The 19,596-nt window shown below is 39.4% G+C and overlaps 1 protein-coding gene across 2 annotated transcripts in view; it reads right to left on the reverse strand.

The window, feature by feature from the left end:
• The window catches only part of RB1CC1 (RB1 inducible coiled-coil 1), a 69,680-nt gene continuing 50,084 nt past the window's right edge, over positions 1-19,596 (reverse strand). The window contains exons 17-24 of one of the 2 annotated variants that reach the window (XM_058668627.1): positions 17,381-17,489; positions 17,034-17,271; positions 14,772-14,826; positions 13,271-13,318; positions 12,380-12,438; positions 10,365-10,492; positions 1,671-1,741; positions 1-975 (exon numbers count right to left, since the gene is read on the reverse strand). In XM_058668627.1, coding sequence (XP_058524610.1) covers positions 898-975; positions 1,671-1,741; positions 10,365-10,492; positions 12,380-12,438; positions 13,271-13,318; positions 14,772-14,826; positions 17,034-17,271; positions 17,381-17,489 — 786 coding nt within the window. In that variant the 3' untranslated portion in view covers positions 1-897. Of the gene's footprint in view, positions 976-1,670; positions 1,742-10,355; positions 10,493-12,379; positions 12,439-13,270; positions 13,319-14,771; positions 14,827-17,033; positions 17,272-17,380; positions 17,490-19,596 lie in introns of both variants that reach the window. The other variant, XM_058668626.1, reaches the window with a different exon arrangement.

The raw sequence follows: 19,596 nt of genomic DNA on the forward strand, positions 1-19,596 counted from the left end.
TTTACAGGTTCAAATCTTTATTGTTTTAAAATTGTTCAGATCTTTTACAATACAATACTTTGTTATTTAAATGACCTCTAAACGGTTAATGTACAATGAACATTTTTTCTGAAATTCAACCATGAATTATGATTTCATCAATGTGATTATTCTAAACACAGTCAAAGATGTAGGGAAGGTTTCAGTGTGGCATTTCAAACAGTCAACAGCACAGACTCTTCCCTTTAGAACCCAGATGATGTCTCTTGAAAGTGCTTTTGAAGATTGCTGATAATTTATGGCTGATCTTAAAATCAGTCAGTCAAATTAGAGTTTTTTCCTTGTTGAAATATCAAAGGGCATTTAAAAAAATAACTGAAAGAATTTGCTTTAGTCATCTACTGACGCAAACTCAAAATTATGATTATCTGCATGCAGTAACACTCCTCTTTAAATAGTACTGAAGAATTTATACATTTTATAAAGAATGTGTTAATGAGTGCAAGTATTATGATACTGATTTCACAAAAGGACAAATGCTGGTAATAATAACAACTAACATTTAACACCTAACTTCAAGCTCATGTATATTTGACAGGCAATTAATATGGCTAATCATGGAGCCATAATGCACAAGGGATGCCCTTTGAGAAAAGGAGCTAATTTGGTCCGCAAGACTAGAGTTACCTGGGTTTTAAAAAAAAGCAGAAACAAAACCACTGTAATTCAGGCAAGGGCTTTGATGAATTTATTGTTCCTATAGTGCAGCCAGTTAAAAAGAAATGATGTACACCAACGAAGTATCATGTCAGTTGACTTCTGTATAAAAAGATGGCCTGCTGTGTTTGGAGTGATTAATGAGCACTGTTGGACAAATCAGAAAACGTCATAGTACATATATTAATTTCTTCCAAAAAGTTATACTTTCTTATTCCATGATACAGCTTTCACTCGGTAAAACTTTGTTCCCAAAGGAACTTTAAATCTATTTTGTGCCTAGGAGAGAGAGAAAGAAAAAAAAAGAGGGATTATTTGAATGATTAAACCAAATTACACAACTCTTTTTTTTTTCTAGAATATGTTCTGGAGGGATGGAGGGAGATTTTCATCAAACCACAGGGGATCTATTCCTCTCCAAGCGAGAATACTATAAGGGATAGCAGAAAAGGTTGGTGTCAAGTCTGCAGATTACAGCACCAAGTGAGCCAATACTATACACTTCAAGTGGCATTAGAGTTTTATAGCAAACCAAATTACAGTGACTAAAGAAGGAAGCTCAATAAATTTTAATGATTCTATAGACTATTGGTGATATTATCGAGATCATTTTCAAAAAACAAACACTTGAAACTGTCTTAATTAAATGGGAAGCAGAATACAAAAAAGAAAACATCAACTCTACTAACAAACAGCTTGTGTCTATTGCACCAGTTACTCAAGCTACTTTTCTTGTACACAAATTACACTAATAACATAGAACAAAAACTAAGTGGTTGTTTTCCTAAATCCAGGTTAATGGATCATTGATAAGCTGTCTAAAAAAAAACCTAAATAATTATTAAAATTACTGGTTTGAATGCTCATTAAATTTAGACTCTAACTCAAGTAAGCTGAAGGCCAAGAACATCTTTATAAAACAATGCAACAATCTTTGTAATTCATAGGCTTCTACCATATGCTATGGTTCTTACCTTTTTGGCTTGACAATATTCCTTTTCCATTACTTTTCCAAGCACCCACGGTCTTCTAGATGTACCTGAAGCTAATTAATCAAACAATTGATTTCTTTTTAAAAGTACAGAATTACTATTATTCATAACAATAACCTCAGAGTTAAAACACACTAAAGGAGCACTGGATTGCGTAATAATTGATAAAACTGAATTCGTGTTTCTTTTAAACAGTAATGTATGGCTTTTATTATTCATTAATTAAATATACATAGTATGTTATTTCCTCATAGCATTATTTATAGTTCAGGAAACACCAGTAATCTGTGTTCAAATCACGAATAAACATATTTGAAGTTCTAAGATAACACAACAGTGCCACCTACTGAAAGAACTAGATAAATTGGCCTTTTTTGTGGTTCTAAAAGCAGACAAAACATGTTCATGAGGATCGAAGGGAAACATCAATGGCAGAGGGAAAAGTACCTGTAACACAAGTCCTTAAAGACAGAAGAGTGGCTGCCATGGTGGCATGAACATATATGGTGCCCAGTAAATAACTAAAAAGATTCTAGATGGGCAATGTTTGTAGGAAGGAGAAAGGAAACATTAACAAGAAGGCAAGTTCTCAGAGCTAACACAATACAGACTAAAAGATGTGTATTCATTCTCTCTTTAAATTAATCGTAAAGATGATTTTAAATGTATGCAGTCAATAAACTCTTATGGTAAGTTAAAACTGTTGAGATTCCCAACCAAAGTCACATCAATTTTTATTTCATTAAAAACAATTTGCCAGGGCAAATACTGTGGCAAAGATTAAGCCAACATTTAGGCTGTCAGCATCCTTCCTATACTGTGCCCATGGAGTTCCAGCTGCTATGCTTCCAACCTAGCTCCAGGCTAATGTGTCCAAGTAGCACAGAATGTTCCAAATACTTGTGTCTCTGCCACTCCTGTGGGAGACACGGGTGGAGTTCTAAGCTCTTGACTTGCGCTTTGCCCACCTCTAGCTATTGTGGCAACTGAGGGGTGAATCAAAGATGAAAGAGTTACTTCTCTGTTTCTCTGTCACTCTGCTATTCAAATATAAATGAAATTGCCAAAACATTCATACATGAAAGATTATGTGACAGAAAGATAGAACATTTGGACAGTAAGATATGAAGTACTCTAAAGAATAAAACAGCACTTTACAAACAACTGATGATGTCTGCAAAAAACCACAGAAAACTAGAAACTCCTAATTATGCAAGAGGATGATCTCACTATCACGGGCAAAAATGAACTTTGCCAATCTCCTTATCAGGGGTAGCAGCATCCCAACTGGCATCATCAATTAAATATTTCTCAAAGGAATAAATTTTTAAAAAGGTGGTATGTGTGAATGTGTGTTCGTACATTACTCCTTATAGAAACATCAGTCTTAAAGGCCAAATTTCTTTGATTTTACCACACAACTCGGAAGAGCAACCAGGGAAAAACAAAACAAAGGGCAGGGAAGATGACTTTCCGCTCCTGACCTGCTGAGTCACCTTTGAGTGCAGACGCTGAAAGCCACAGACCGACCCGTAGACGCTGTGGCCGTGAGGACCAGCGGTGATTGGGACCCGCTGGCATCTGCTCACCCTGGTCACCAGGACCCGCCAGGACCTGCGCCCGCTGCGGACACCAGGACCCTGAGTCATCGGGACCCGCCGGCATCCGCCCACCCTGGTCGCCAAGTCCCGCCGGGACCACTGCAGCCTCCAGGTTCCATCCGCCTACACCCGCCGGAACCAGCAACGGACGCAGTAGCCGGGAGACGCACCCGCGGCGAGGGTTCCCACCAGAGGAAGAGGCAGACTGCAAGAACCTGAGGTTTGAGTGAGTTGGGTGGGGACAGTGGTGGGTTGGAGGCTTCGGGAGTTGGCCCCCCAGGGGCATGCACAGAGCCTGAACACAATTGGTGCTCGTCTCCCCGCCCCTCCCCCCCCCCCCCCGAGACTCCAGCGTCTAGAGACACCGGGAGAGTGCCTTGAAACTGCCAAAACTGTGTCTGGGAGAAAGGCAAAAGGCACACTGAATACTCCCCCGTGCCTTTGCGGTCTGGCACTCAGCTGGGCGGTGCTATCCCACAGGAACCCAAGCACGCCTCTGGGCTGGGCAGTCCCGTGCTAACGCTGGGGCGGTCGGTCCCCTGCAAGTGCTGGGGTGGGCGGGCCTGCGCAGGAGGCGCTTCCAGAGAGCACCTGGAACACCCCACGCCCTATAGTCCCGTGCTTCGGAGATGAACCAGGAGAGCACTGCGGACCCGCGTGCAGGAGGCGTTCCCAGAGAGCACCTGGAACCTCCACGCCCTGCAGTCCCTGGCACTGGGGACACACCGAGAAAGCACCTAGAATCCTCCGAGCCCTGTGATCCCGCGCACAGGGGGCGCGCACAGAGAGTGCCTTCACTCCCCCACGTCCTGTGGTAGCATACCTGTAGGGGACGAGCTGAGAGTGTGCTTTGAATCCTCTGGGCCCTGGAAGTGGCGCCCTGAGGTCCAGTGTTCTGGAGACGCACCAAAAGTGCCTTGAAAATTCCCACACCCTGCTACTCCACGCCTGCAGACTCCGATCTCTACAGGATAGTGCTTGGAGACCCCTCAGCACACTGGTGCCTAGGTCTCTCAAAAAAGAAACACTAACACAATGGGAAGAATTACCAGAAAAGGTAATGATCCAGATGAGAGTGCCAACACCCTACCAATAAAGGATCAAAAGCCAATGTCTATTTCGGAGATGCGAGATGAAGACATAGAAGATCTCCCAGACAAGGAATTCAAAAAAATAATGTTAAAATATGTCAGAGACAATGAGAAGAATTGGGAGGACTTCAAGGAATTCAAGAACCACATAGCCTCAGAAATACAACAAATGAAAAGTAAAATCCTTGACTTAGAGCACAAAATTGAGAGCCTAACCAACAGAACAAATACAGCAGAAGAGAGGATCTCTGAAACGGAAGACACACAAAACGAACACACCCAGTTCATTAAACAGCTGGAGACAAGTCTGAACAAAGCCAATAAGACCATACAAGAAATGAAAGACAACCTCAGGAAATCGAATATTAGGATTATTGGCCTTCCTGAAGGAGCGGAAAAAGAGTCAGGAATGCAAATGGTGCTCGACGAAATTATACAGGAAAACTTTCAAAACACTTGGAACATGAACCCAGCCCAAATCCAGGACGGTCAGAGGACTCCCAGCAGATATGACCCAAAGCGATCTTCACCCAGACATATGGTGCTCAAGTTCCACTCCAACGAAGACAAAGAAAGAATCCTAAGACACGTACGAAGCAGAGAAAAGATCACATACCGGGGAAAACCAATCAGGATCAATGCTGACTTCTCTGAAGAGACTTTACAAGCAAGAAGAGAATGGACAAAGATCTTCCAAATCCTGAATCAGAACAACTGTCAACCAAGAATATTGTACCCAGCAAAGATCTCATTTGTATTTGAGAACGAAATCAAATACTTTCACAGCAAAGAGAAATTAGAAGAATATGCCAGCACAAAACCAGCTCTACAAAATCTCCTTAGAAATGCACTAAATCCAGAAAAAAAGGAGGTGAATCATAAGCAAAGATGGCAAACAGGAAGATCTCCCCACTAAAGTCCACACAAGGAAGGGCAATTACACAGATATCAACACCCACAAAAACAAGTATGGCAGGGCAAAATCACAACCTCTCAATTTTAACTCTTAACACAAATGGCCTGAACTCACCAATCAAAAGGCATAGATTAACAGAATGGATTATCAAACAGCACCCAACTATCTGTTGCCTACAAGAGACACATCTAACCAGAAGAGATTCGAAGAAGCTGAAAGTGAAAGGTTGGAAACAGATATTTCATGCCAATGGACGAGAAAAAAAGGCTGGGGTAGCTGTCTTAATTTCAGATGATGTGGACTTCAATCTGACACACATCAAAAAGGACAGGGAAGGACATTATATATTGGTGAAGGGACTGATCCATCAGGAAGTAATTACCATTGTGAACATATATGCACCAAATTCAAACGCACCTAGCTACGTGAAGCAATTACTCACGGACTTAAGGGGAGACATAGATATGCACACAATAATAGTGGGTGATCTTAACACCCCACTAACAACAATAGACAGATCAACAAAACAAAAACTCAACAAAGAAACAACAGAGCTCATACAAACAATAGAACAACTGGACTTGGTTGACATTTATAGAATTTTTTACCCTAAGGCCACAGATTATACATTTTTTTTCAGCAGTGCATGGCACCTTCTCCAGGATTTACCACATGATAGGACACAAAGCAAACCTAAATAACTTCAAAAAGATAGGAATCATACCATGTACCCTCTCAGACCACCACGGAATGAAGCTGGAAATCAGCAATTCAAAATGCCCGAAGAAATACAGAAACTCTTGGAGGCTGAACAATATGCTATTAAACGAACAATGGATCAGAGAAGAAATTAAAGATGAGATCAAAAAATTTATGGAAACCAATGAAAACTCTGACACAACATTCCAAAATTTGTGGGACACTGCCAAAGCAGTGCTATGGGGTAAACTCATCGCAATTGGAGCTCATGTCAAGGCCCAAGAGAGGCGCCAAATACAGGAACTAAACACACACCTCCAGGAATTGGAAAAACAACAGCAGAAGAGCCCCACACACAATAGGAAACAAGAAATCATCAAAACAAGGGAGGAAATCAACCAGATAGAAATAAAAAAAACCATACACAAAATCAATGAATCAAAAAGCTGTTTTTTTGAGAAGATAAATGAGATAGACACCCCACTGGCCCGACTGACAAAGAAAAAACAAGAGAAGGCAAGAATTAACAGCATCAAAGACGAAAAAGGCAACATAACAATAGACACCGCATCCATTAAGGCCATAATTAGAAATTACTACAAAGCACTGTACTCCAACAAATCAGAAGATCACCAAGAAATGGAAAAGTTCTTAGACTTCTACCACCTGCCAAAACTTAGCCCAGAGGCAACAAACGACCTGAACAAACCCATAACTGAAGTAGAGATTGAATCAGTGATTAAAGACCTCCCAACAAAGAAAAGCCCAGGCCCAGACGGCTTCACTACAGAATTCTACAAAACATTCTGAACAGAACTGACCCCAATCCTCTACAAACTCTTCAAAACAATAGAAAAAGAGGCAACCCTTCCAAACTCATTCTATGAAGCCAACATTACCTTAATCCCAAAACCAGACAGAGAACTAACAGAGAAGGAAAACTACAGACCTATCTCTTTGATGAACATTGATGCTAAGATTCTCAACAAAATCCTAGCCAACAGAATTCAAAAACACATCAGACAGATCGTTCATCCAGATCAAGTAGGATTCATCCCTGGAATGCAGGGATGGTTCAACATTCGGAAATCCATAAATGTGATACACCACATCCAAAAACTGAAAAACAAGAATCACATGATAGTATCAATAGATGCAGAAAAAGCTTTCGACAAAATCCAACACCACTTCCTACTAAAAACCCTAACCAAGGTAGGCATAGATGGAAAAATCCACAACATAATTAAAGCCATATATGAAAAACCCAACGCCAGCATCATACTGAATGGAGAAAAACTACAACCCTTCCCACTGAGATCTGGAACAAGACAGGGATGTCCACTTTCTCCACTACTAGTCAACATAGTCCTAGAGGTACTCGCTGAGGCCATAAGACAAGAAAAAGAAATCAGAGGAATCCAAATGGGAAACGAAGAAGTCAAGCTCTCACTATACGCAGATGATATGATTCTTTATGTAGAAGAGCCAAGAGACTCAATACAGAGACTGCTAGAACTTGTACGAGAGTTTGGTAGAGTAGCAGGGTACAAAATTAATGAACAAAAATCAACAGCCATAGTGTATGCGAACAGCCCCAAGATGGAAAAAGACTTAACCAGCAAGATACCATTCAAAATAACAGAGAAAAGTATGAAATATCTGGGAATAAATCTAACCAAAAATGTAGGAGACTTATTTGAAGAAAACTACAAACTACTTAAAAAAGAAATTGAACAAGACCTCAAAAGATGGAGTAACATCCCATGCTCCTGGATAGGTAAAATCAATATCATTAAAATGTCTATACTGCCAAAAGCAATATATACATTCAACGCAATCCCAATCAAATTGCCCAAAACATTCTTCATGGAACTGGAAACAATGATCCAAAGGTTCATCTGGAAGCACAAAAAACCACGGATAGCTAGAACCATCCTGAAGAACAGGAAGTTAGCAGGGGGAATCACAGTTCCGGACCTCTGGACATACTATAGGGCAGTGGTTATCAAAACAGCCTGCTACTGGCACAAAGATAGAGAGGAAGATCAATGGAGCAGAATAGAAACACCAGAAGGAAACCCACACAGATATAGCCAAATAATCTTTGACAAAAAGACAAACGACAATCCAGGCAAATGGGAAGGTCTGTTCAATAAATGCTGTTGGGACAACTGGTTAATAGCCTGCAAAAACAAAAAAATAGATCCACATCTCTCACCATACACTAAGATCAGATCTAAATGGATAACAGATCTAAACCTACATCCAGAAACCTTCAAACTTTTGGAAGAAAATGTTGGAAACACACTGCAACACTTAGGGGTAGGCCCTCACTTCCTAAAAAAGACTCCAAATGCAGTAGAAATCAAGACCAAAATAAACAATTGGGACCTCATCAAACTAAGAAGCTTCTGTACAGCTAGAGAAACAATCAACAAAGTAAAAAGGCAACCCACAGAATGGGAGAAGATCTTCGCACACAACATAGGTGATAGAGGGCTGATCTCCAGAGTATACAAACAGCTACAAAACAATCAAAATGTCAAAACAAACAAGCCACTCAAGAAATGGGCACGGGAAATGGGCAAACACTTCACAAAGGAACAAACCCAAATGGCAAATAAACATATGAAAAAATGCTCAAGTTCCCTGGCAATAAGGGAAATCCAAATTAAAACATCAATGAGGTACCACCTAACGCCAGTAAGACTGGCCCACATGAATAAAAGCACCAACAACACTTGTTGGCGAGGTTGCGGGCAAAAGGGATCCCTACTCCACTGCTGGTGGGGCTGCAGGCTGGTACAGCCTCTATGGAAATCAGTATGGAGAATATTCAAACAACTCAAATTCAACATACCGTATGATCCAGCAATAGCACTCCTAGGAATATATCCAGAACACTTGTTTTATGAGAAACCAACATGCACTCCTATGCTCATAGCAGCACAATCAGTAATTGCAAAAACATGGAAGCAACCAAAATGCCCATCAACAGAGGATTGGATAAGAAAGCTATGGTTCATCTACTCCATGGAATACTACTCAGCTATTAAAAAAAACAAAATGCAGTTCTTTGTGGCCAAATGGGCCAAACTGGAAACCATAATGCTAAGGGAAATGAGCCAATCCCAAAAGGTTAAATACCACATGTTTGCCTTAATTTAAGATGATATGATGTTATGTATAACATGTTATGTTATGAATGTTATATGTTGTGTATAAACTAAAATTGAAGTATAGGTGAGGTGGTCACAGAAGGTGGCTGGGAACTCGCATTTACTTTTAACATATTGGTTACTCATTACTATGTCAATTAATTCCATAATGATGTAAATTTTTGCTGATGGTATGTTGGAGCTTTCAATTGACTGGGATGATACTCTGCTGGCTCTGTCTTCAGACCAGAGAGGGTATACCTAAGAAGCCGTTGAACTTGACTGGACAATAAGATGCTGGACTCTATGTTTGGTATACGCTTGCAATGGGGGAATCTCAACTGAACTTGAGCTGTGGTTATGCAACAAGGTGGAGGAATCCACCATGGTGGGAGGGTTTGGGAAGGGGTGGGGAGAACCCAAGTATCTATGTAACTGTGTCACATAATACAATGTAATTAATGAAGTTAAATAATAAATAATTAAAAAAAAAAAAAAAGAAAGAAAAGCTAGGTAGAAATTAAAGATATGAGTACACTTAATAATTTTTTAAAAACTTGGATCTGGGCTCGGCAGGGTAGCCTAGTGGGCTAAAGTCCTTGCCTTGTACGTGCCAGGATCCCAAATGGGTACCAGTTTGTATTCCATCTGCCCTGCTTCCCTTCTAGCTCCCTGCTTGTGGCCTGGGAAAACAGTCAAGGACAGCCCAAAGCCTTGAGACCCTGCACCCGCATGTGAGACACGAAGAAGCTCTGGGCTCCTGGCTTCAAATCAGCTCACCTCTGGCCATTGTGGGCCACCTGGGGAGTGAGTCAGATCTTCCTCTATATATCTGACTTTCCAATAAATATAAGTTAAAAAAAAAAAAAAAACCTTGAATTTTTTTGGTGCAATAAATAAACATGTATTAGCACAGCAGATTTCACATGAGAGTTTTGAAAAGATCTTTTTGAAATTGCCGCAGTGTAAAATGTTTGCACTTTTCATCAACTGATCAGTTAACCCACTGCATGAATTATCTGGTATTTTTGAACTGTGGAAGATGTAAAAATAATCTAGATAATGTAGATTTTATTTCTTTTTTAAAGATAAAGCAGAGTTCCCTCTTTGTCACTTAATTTGAATATGATAGACAAAGGGAAAAAAAACTTAAGAATTATGTGCAATACACTTAGTATTTTCGCCATAGTTGTGACACTTACCACCCTCACCTGGTTTGAGATCCAGGGCAGGTAGAGACTCCGAGTGCAGGAAATATAAAGTAGGACTGACAGTAAACAAAACATAATTGTCGTGGCGTTCATCCAGGATGATGAGTACCAAATCTCCCACCTGAAAACTGGAAAGAGGAATGTAATTTTATTACCCTGTGGAGTTAGCATCAATCACCCTATTCTGAAAATTTAAATACATATTCTGCAATGCTCAATAATGTTAAAATAGTAAAACACATAACATCTCACATCTACATGGTACTATTTGTCCCCTCAGCTCGTAACATACAAAAGTGCAAAAGATAAAATTAGCAATTGTCAAAGAACACATATATACTAAAAAGATTTTAGATAATATAAATTTTCAAAAAGGGGGAAAAAAACCTGCTCAACTGAGCTGTGTAAATAACATCTTTGCAACTCATTCATTCACGGGATGATTTCTGTCCAAATTTTCCAAGAAATAAATTCACAGAGACCACCCAGCTCATCCACTTTCTACGTATAGAATGCTTCTAAATGAAACAACTGGTCTATGCACTTCGTGAGGTTTAAACAAGTGAATGGATCCCCACTTGTAATACTGGGGTATGGGTCTGAAGAAGTTATGGAGCACCAAGAGAGGGTACAGCTGCTTGCAGGCTTTTGTAACTTTTTAGAACTTCTTCAGAACTGTTGCTCGCATTTCAACAGGACTTCAAAAACTAATCTCAGATTTCTCAGTTGTCAGGACCATTTAAGTAGGTACTATACCTGATAGATCATCAAGATCAGCTGTGGAGGTCTTAAAAGGAAAACAGCTTTCCATTCAAAACTATCTTACAAATGCTTACTGCATAATGAGGTGGCAGGCAGATTTAACTAAGCATGCTAACTGGTCAAAAGTAAAAATAAACATCTTTTCATGAATCTTTAAAAGATCATGAATGAATGCCTGCTTACTACTGATCTAACATATAGACCATTCTCACAGATGCGACCAGTCCTTTCACAACATGGGAGAAAACAAAATCCTAGTGAGATGTGAAATGGCAGACAGAACCACTGGATTCTAACAATCAAACCTTTTGTCAACACAGCTATTATAAATACAACTAAAGGTGTTAAACAGTGTTCTGTTTAATAATTTTTGCATCTTTCTCATCAGGTATGAAAGACATGACCATTATTCAACAGTAGCTAATAACATTTTGCTTTGTCTTGTAACACCTTTCATATATCTCAAGCCAAAAGACATTACTATTATATAATTCAGTAGAGTAAAATCTGAATGAAACAAATGATACACTTCATAGTGTTTTTTAAAATTTGTACCATATTAATAAATAAAAGCTGGACAACAGGGGTAGGAGCATATGACAACTTGAAAACAAGCCAGGAGCGAAGCTGTGGCATAAGCAAAAGCTGCTGCCGCAGCACCAGCATCCATACGGGCACTGATTTCACTCCCATGTTAACATGCCTGGGAAGGCAGTGGAGGACATCCCAAGTGCTTGGGTTCCTGCACCCACATGAGAAACCCGAAAGCTCCTGGCTCCAGCTTCAAATCAGCCTCGCTCCAGCCACTGTGGCCAGCTGGGGAGTGAACCAGCAGATCGAAAATCTCTTTGTCGCTCCCTCTCAATCTATAACAGCCTTTTGTGCACACACACACACACACACACACACACACACACAAAAAAAAAAAAAAAAAAAAAGAAAAAGAACAAGACTTTCAAATCTAAAATGAAAAAGATTAGAGCTAATTGGGATTTAAAAAGACAGCATCTGTGGAAAACTAGCATTTAAAAGCCCTATAGCAAGTATGTGAGAAGGATAAAGCTAGAGTCAGAAAGTTTTGGAATGCAATTCTAATGTTTCCAGGACAGGGAAGAGACTTACTGTCGCTAAACACAAAATATTCCCCTTATTCATTGAATTTGGCTGAATTTGTATGAGTTCTGTATTTTCCTTAAGGCACAATTCACAGAACTTCAGTACACAAAACCAAAACACAAACTGAAAATACTTACTCTCTTATGGCTATCTTTTCAGAATGCCTTGAAGATACGGAAGACATGCTCTGAGACATCTAAAAAAAAAAATGACTCATGAAACTTCTAGAAAATTAAAGCACCACATGCATTTACTAGATATTTAGTATCTGCTGTAGTTGCAGGAAGTGTTTTTAACTATTATGACATAATGCTGGCCCTGAGATTATTTTTTTAAGATTTATTTTATTAGTAGTAGTATTTTTTTTTTAATTAGAAAGGCAGATATAGAGAGAGAAGGAGAGACAGAAAGGAAAATTTTCCATCCTCTGGTTCACTCCCCAAGTGACCACAACAACCAGAGCTGAGCAAATCCAAAGTCAGGAGCCAGGAGCCTCCTCTACATTTCCCATATGGGCTCAGGGTCCCAAGGCCTTAGGCCATCCTGCTTTCCAAGGCCACAAGCAGACAGCTAGATGGGAAGTGGAACAGCCAGGATACAAACTGGCCCCGATGATCCTGGCAGATTTAAGGTGAGGATTTAGTCATTAGACTATCACACGAGTAACAAGGACTAGTGACATGGTACAGTGGGTTAATTAGTTGCCTGCAATGCCAGCATCCCAATGGTTTGAGTACTGCTGGCTCCACTTATGATCCAGCTCCCTTCCAATGTGCCAGGGAAAGCAGCGATCGATGGCCCACATACTTGGGCCCGTCACTCAGGTGGCAGATGCAGATAGAGTTCTAGGCTCCTGGCTTCTGGCGGCACAGCACCAGCTGCTGAATTCTTTGGGAGAGTAAATCAGTGGATAAAAGATCTCTATGTAAATTCCCCCTTTCAAATAACTAAAATAAATCTTAAAGAATGGGTTGCTGGTGTAACTGGGCAAACTCTCAGATAAGGCAACTTGTCAAAGAAAGACTTACCAGTCTTTGATTTAACCGTTTATTTTCTTCTTCCTTTAACTGCAATGTCTGCAAGTAGAAAGATCAAACCAAGGATTCATCTTTGTATTGACCCAAACAAATCCAAACAGAACAACTTTCAAAAAATTCCTATCCTGGCTCCAAGTTTGATTCCAGGCTCCTGCTACTGTACACTCTGATACCAAGCAAGTAATGGCTCAAATACATGGATCCCAGCCACCTTTGTGGGAGACCTGCACTGAATGCTGTTTTCCCTGCTTCTGCCTGGCCTAGATGCTGTGGGCATTTGGGAAAAGAGCAGCAAGAGCAAGATCTCGGCCTGCGTCTTTCAAATGAACAGATAAAAAGTTCTTGTTTCAAACTAATATTCAGTACTGGTATGAAAGGTTAATATTTTCCATTCCTTTGCTACCTAAAACAGTTGCAATCAGTCATTTATTGGCTTTAATGGAAATGAAATGGAGTTGTTTTATTTATGTATGAAAGGATTGTCAAACCTTAATAAATACTGGAAATGTCAATGAAACTTGCAAACACGCAGTAAATATCCAAGATTTTCCTCCAAAAAATAACAGGCCTCATTTAGCAGGAGGGAGCCCAAATTTACAGCAGTCATCTCAGATAACCCTGAGGTAAGTAACCATGGAACTCGTCACTAACATAAGGTTAGGGGTAGGGGTTTTGCAGAGTGATTAATTTCATGTCTTTTGAAATGTCTGGGTTCAAGTTTCAGTTCTGCTTATAATTCCAACTTCCTGCTATTATGCTCCCTGGAAGGCAGGTGACTCAAGTAGTTGGAATCCTGCAACCAGGGAAAAGATCCAGTCTGGGAACCAGGCTCCTGGCTTCCGCAGTGACTGCTGCTGGCATCGGGGGAGTAAACTGGTAGAGGAATGCGAGATTCATATTCTCTAATTTCCCACTGCATTCAAATATGTATGAAATTACAACATTTTATATTTGAACACAGTTGTGCTATTTTGACCGGATTTGTAACAGAAAATGAAGCATATATAAAATCCAAATATACTGCTCAAAACTTTAAAAACCTACAGAACAAAAACTCGTCTACAATTAAAGATTGGACAAACACGTACAATTTTGAAAAAAAAAATAAAGAAAAACCTCTTTTGGCCAATTTTCTTCTTCTCTGAGTAAAAATTTACTAAAAATGTAACTTTAAAAAAAAAATCACCATTCTTTTTTCCATCACTTATATTTATGCCTATCTCCAAAATATTGGAAATGTGTAAAATTTATATGTATTACTGAATTCTAAACTGTTAGTCATTATTTTAATATATAGATCATTTATTGGCATGCTAAGACAGACAAAAACATTGACATGCCACTGTCAATTATCTAACCATTAGAAATGTAAAATGACAGGTCCTCTCAAAACATGAACAGAAATAGTTCATTAGACATTTTGAAAGTCAGCTATTAACTATCTCTAAGTGAAAATATTACAAACGGCATTTAAAGAACAAAATGTACTTACACGTTCTAACAGCATTATTCTCTGCTTTTCTTCAGACAACGTTTGGATATTTTCTCTAAAACAGAATAATTTAGTCTTTTCAAATTCTGAACTTTACATTTTCCAAATAAGAATTTAGAAATTTAAGTATTAATACAGAACATATTATAATTTAAATTTGTAAACTGTACTCATTTTTCAACTAAATTATAACACATCTTAGTGTGATCTTTGTAGTAGAACTATATCAATAAATCATTTCAAATTATCAGCAAAACTTTGTGCATGCAGTTATCTTGGGCTAATCTCTTTAAATTTCACATTTTTCTCGAGGACTGAAGAATCATTCTTCTCACTCCTGAGTGAATGCCTGTTACTAATAAGAGGGTCAACAGAGATTACTAGGTACTTTCCCACATGTGTTCTTGTCCATTACACTAAAACAACCAAAGCATAAATACTAAAGCAAAACAAATCTAAAGCTAGTTGAAAGTAAATAATATTAGTAAAGACATTTTTTTCCTCTTCTTTTTTGCATCGTTTTTTCTAAGTGTAAATTCATTCAGGAAGGGCCTTTGCCTAACACAAGGTAATGAAGACCTACTCCTATAAGACCTACTCCCATTAGCTTTTACACTTCAGTCTAGGCTCTATTGTAAGCTACTTTACAGGAGGAGGAATGACAATCAATTTTTCCCTTCTGCATGTGGATATTCAGCTATCCCAGCCCATTTGTAGAAAAGACAGTGTGTTCCTCAACTGGGGCTTTGGATCTTGGACTGTAATGCAAGAACTCATTTCTGAAGTGACAAGTCTATTCTACTGACATGTATGTCAGTCTAGCACAACACTGTCTTACTTCTTTAGTTTACAAATTTTTAAGGTCTTGTAACTTGGTTCTTTAAGATGTTTTGGCATTTGCAACACAGAGTATAATGTTAGCTGGGATTTTTTTTTTTTTTTCAGATATCTTTCATCTGGTTGAGGAAATTGCCTTCTCTTTTTTAAAATGCTTTTATCAAGGAAGGCTACTGCATTCTCTCAACTGTTTTTCATTCATCTACTCAGTTGATTGTATATATTTTTTTCTAGTGATAGTACACCAAACTAGTGACAGTACATCATAAATTTATATTTCTGTTAAACCAGTTCTATAGTCATTGGATAAATTCAATGGAGATGTCTTCCGTAGGATGCTAGATTTAGGTTTTGAAAATTATTTTGAGAATATTTATATTAAGCAAAAGTGTCACATAACAAAGCTGCTGGCAACCTATATGGGCAATGGTCCATATCTTGCCTTCAGTTTCAACCCAGCTCTACGATAATGTGCCTTGGCAAGCAGCAGTCAGCCCCTTCACCCAGGGGAGACCCAAAAGAAGTTGCAGGGTCCCAAGGCTTTGGGCCGTCTTGACAGCCTTCCCAGGCCACAAGCAGGGAGCTGGTTGGAAAGCAGGGCTGCCAGGTTTAGAACCGGTGCCAATATGGGACCCCAGTGCATTCAAGGCGAGTACTTTAGCCGCTAGGCCATGGTGCCGGGCCCTGTCATGTTTTTTAGTTATCATGCAATCTCAATATGTTTATTATCTTTTTAAATTACAAACTTCCTCTATTTCAAAATTTTAGTTTTGTTTATTTGAAAAGAGATAAAGATCTTCCATCCACTGATTTATATCCTGCACAGCTTCAACAGATAGGACTGAGCCAGGACAAAGCCAGGAATCTAGAAATTTAATCTGGCTTTCCCAAATTGGCAACAAAACTTGGGAAAAAGAAACCCATTGGGAGACTGCAGGGGAGAACAGAGAGGAGGGTACATATATTATATACAGTATGAAAACACCAGTTATAATAAAATTTCTCACACTTAGCATAAAAATTAAAACAGCACAACTTCTAGACACATGAACCCTGAATAGTAAGTATTTCTTCAGAACTTTATAATATATAGAATTGTATTAGTAGTTTAAAATTATTAAGTACTGGGTCAGTGCAGTGGCATACTGGCTAATGCATGGGAACTGGTTTAAGTTTTGGCTGCTCCACTTCAAAACCTACTCCATAATGGCTTGAGGAAACAGCAGAAAATGGCCCAACTCCTTGGGACCCTGCACCCACATGAGAAATGCAGAAAAAAATTTTGGCTCCAAGCTTCAGATGGGCTTAGTTCTGGATTTTGTGAACATTTGGGAAATGAACAAACAGACGGAAGCTACTTCTCTTGTATAACTATGACTTAAAAAAAAGTATTAAGTATCACTGTTGACAGCAGACAATACTTACTGTACAGACATCATACTTGTCTCCATTGCTGAATCCACTCTTCCCTCTTCTGTTTCCATGGCCAGTCTGTCTGCTTCACCTGGGAGCTCAGGTGCACAAGCTCCATAAAGTTCTGGGGCTGCAGGTACATATGGTGAAGGAACAAAACTGCTACTACGCAACTTACTAACTTCTTCCTCAAGCTTTTTCTTTTCCTCAAGCAACCGTGCTCGATCTTCAGAAAGTGATTCTATCAAATCTGAAAGAACCCCAAATTGAAACAGACACTTAGTAATGGGGAAAAAATGCAGGCAATTTTTGTCATTTTAAAAAGGATTTTAGAATGCCATATTACAAGGAGTACTAACCTTTGTCCCGTTCTTGTTGCTGCATTGTGCTTTTCAACTTATCACTAAGATCATTTATTATATTCTCTTTTCTCATTTTCTCTCTTGTTAAAACAGTGTTAAAGTTTGTCTGGAACAACAGAAAAAATTATGTACCTATACCTATAAACTAAGATTGAGAAAATAAACTTGCAAATATTATACATGAAGAAAAAAATGTGAATTACAAATTTTTCAATAAAAGTGCTACATGAGCATTAAAGGATATTCAGCACAATACAATGAATTTTAAAAACAAATTCTCACCTTACTCATGTATTTACTGTCAGAGGCAGAACATTAGCAATCACTTCGAGATAAAGAAGTGAAATGGTCAACCATTTCAAGAACGCAGTTATACACCTTTCTCTCAGTAATCTGCCTGCCTCTGAAAGCTTCCTCTGTTTTGCAGCTGAATCTTGATTACTGTTTGAACATTTCAGAGATACGCTTCTGCCTCATATCTGGCTATTATGCAACGGTTATTAGATACCTGACTTCATTAGCTAGACTTGTTATTCCAACTTTCATGTAATTATTTTACCAAGAAATACACATCTTAACTGTGTAGACAAGCCTTTTTAAAATGCAAGACAAAACTGATTAAATGATCTAAATTAACTATTTCTATTTGCCCAGTTTTTCAAATTCCAAAGTTAAGAATTCTATCTCCTTTTTAGAAAAAAACTTAATATGAGTTAGTAAGGTAATTTAAGTGGTTGCTTGCAACATCAAAATTCATGCCTGAGCCCCTATACAAGTTCTGGCTGTTCAGCTACTGACCTAGCTTCCAGCTCCAGTGACTGGGTGAGAGTAGAACATATCTTAAGCACTTGGCTTCTTGCTACCTACATGGAAGAGTTCAATTTAAGAGCTCCTGTGTCCTGGTCCCCCAAAATGAAATCAAACAATGAATGAAAAATATGTCTCTTCTTGCTTTGCTTTCTTTTTTTTTTTTTTTTAAAGATTTATTATTATTGGAAAGCCGGATATACAGAGAGGAGGAGAGACAGAGAGGAAGATCTTCCATCCGATGTTTCACTCCCCAAGTGAGCCGCAACGGGCTGGTACGCGCCAATCCGATGCCGGGAACCAGGAACCTCTTCTGGGTCTCCCACGCGGGTGCAGGGTCCCAATGCATTGGGCAGTCCTCTCCTGCTTTCCCAGGCCACAAGCAGGGAGCTGGATGGGAAGTGGAGCTGCCGGGATTAGAACCGGCGCCCATATGGGATCCCGGGGCGTTCAAGGCGAGGACTTTAGCCGCTAGGCCACGCCGCCGGGCCCTTGCTTTGCTTTCAAATAAATTTGTTCAAAGAAATTTTTTAATGCAGTGCCTGATACAGTGGCCTAGTGGCTAAAGTCCTGGTCTTGCATGCGCCGGGATCCCATGTGGGTACTGGTTCATGTTCCAACTGCTCCACTTCCCTTCCAGCTCTGAACATGTGGCCTGGGAAAGCAGCACATGGCCCAAAGCCTTGGGACCCTGCACCCACGTGGGAGACCTGGAGGAGTTCCTGGCTCTTGCTTGGATTGGCTCAGCTCTGCCCGATGCAGCCACCTGAGGAGTAAACCAGTGAATGGAAGATCTTCCTGTCCACCTCTCAATTCTTTCTGTAATTCTGCCTTTCCAATAAAAAATATTTTTTTTTTAAAGTGATGTCATTACGTTCTCTTCACTGACAATTCTTGAAACTACTGGTTACGCCTCCTCCCTTACTAAGTAACTTCCCTTTATTTCCAGGAAGCCACATTTTGTTTTTCTTCCGGTATCTGTTTCTTCCACCAGATACTAAAACTTAACAATTCTAAAAGGTTTAACTATTTTTTCCTTATTCTCTTTGTGTTTCTTAATTTACTTAAAAATTTATGGGAAAAGAAAAAATTCTGCAAGTTAAGCCTGTGCATATATCCTAATAACCTACAGCAGCTGGAAAAGTGTATCACTCAGAATGAAAAGGCATGACATTATGTTCCCTGGCACCGCTGCCATGAGTGACAACACAGTCACTCAACTGCTCCTGAAGCTCCCTGCCTCGAAGCCCTCTCCTTTCCCACAGCCCTGAGCTAATATTCATTAAATATAAACACAACAATGGCTTTCTTTTATTTTGTCTTCAACTGGCATTCATCCTGTGATCTGGTTCCAGGAAGCTAACAAACACTAACTCTCAAAGCTGGCCAAAAAAAATAATTATTAA

This window comes from Ochotona princeps, chromosome 9, assembly GCF_030435755.1.
Source record: "Ochotona princeps isolate mOchPri1 chromosome 9, mOchPri1.hap1, whole genome shotgun sequence".
NCBI lineage: Eukaryota > Metazoa > Chordata > Mammalia > Lagomorpha > Ochotonidae > Ochotona > Ochotona princeps.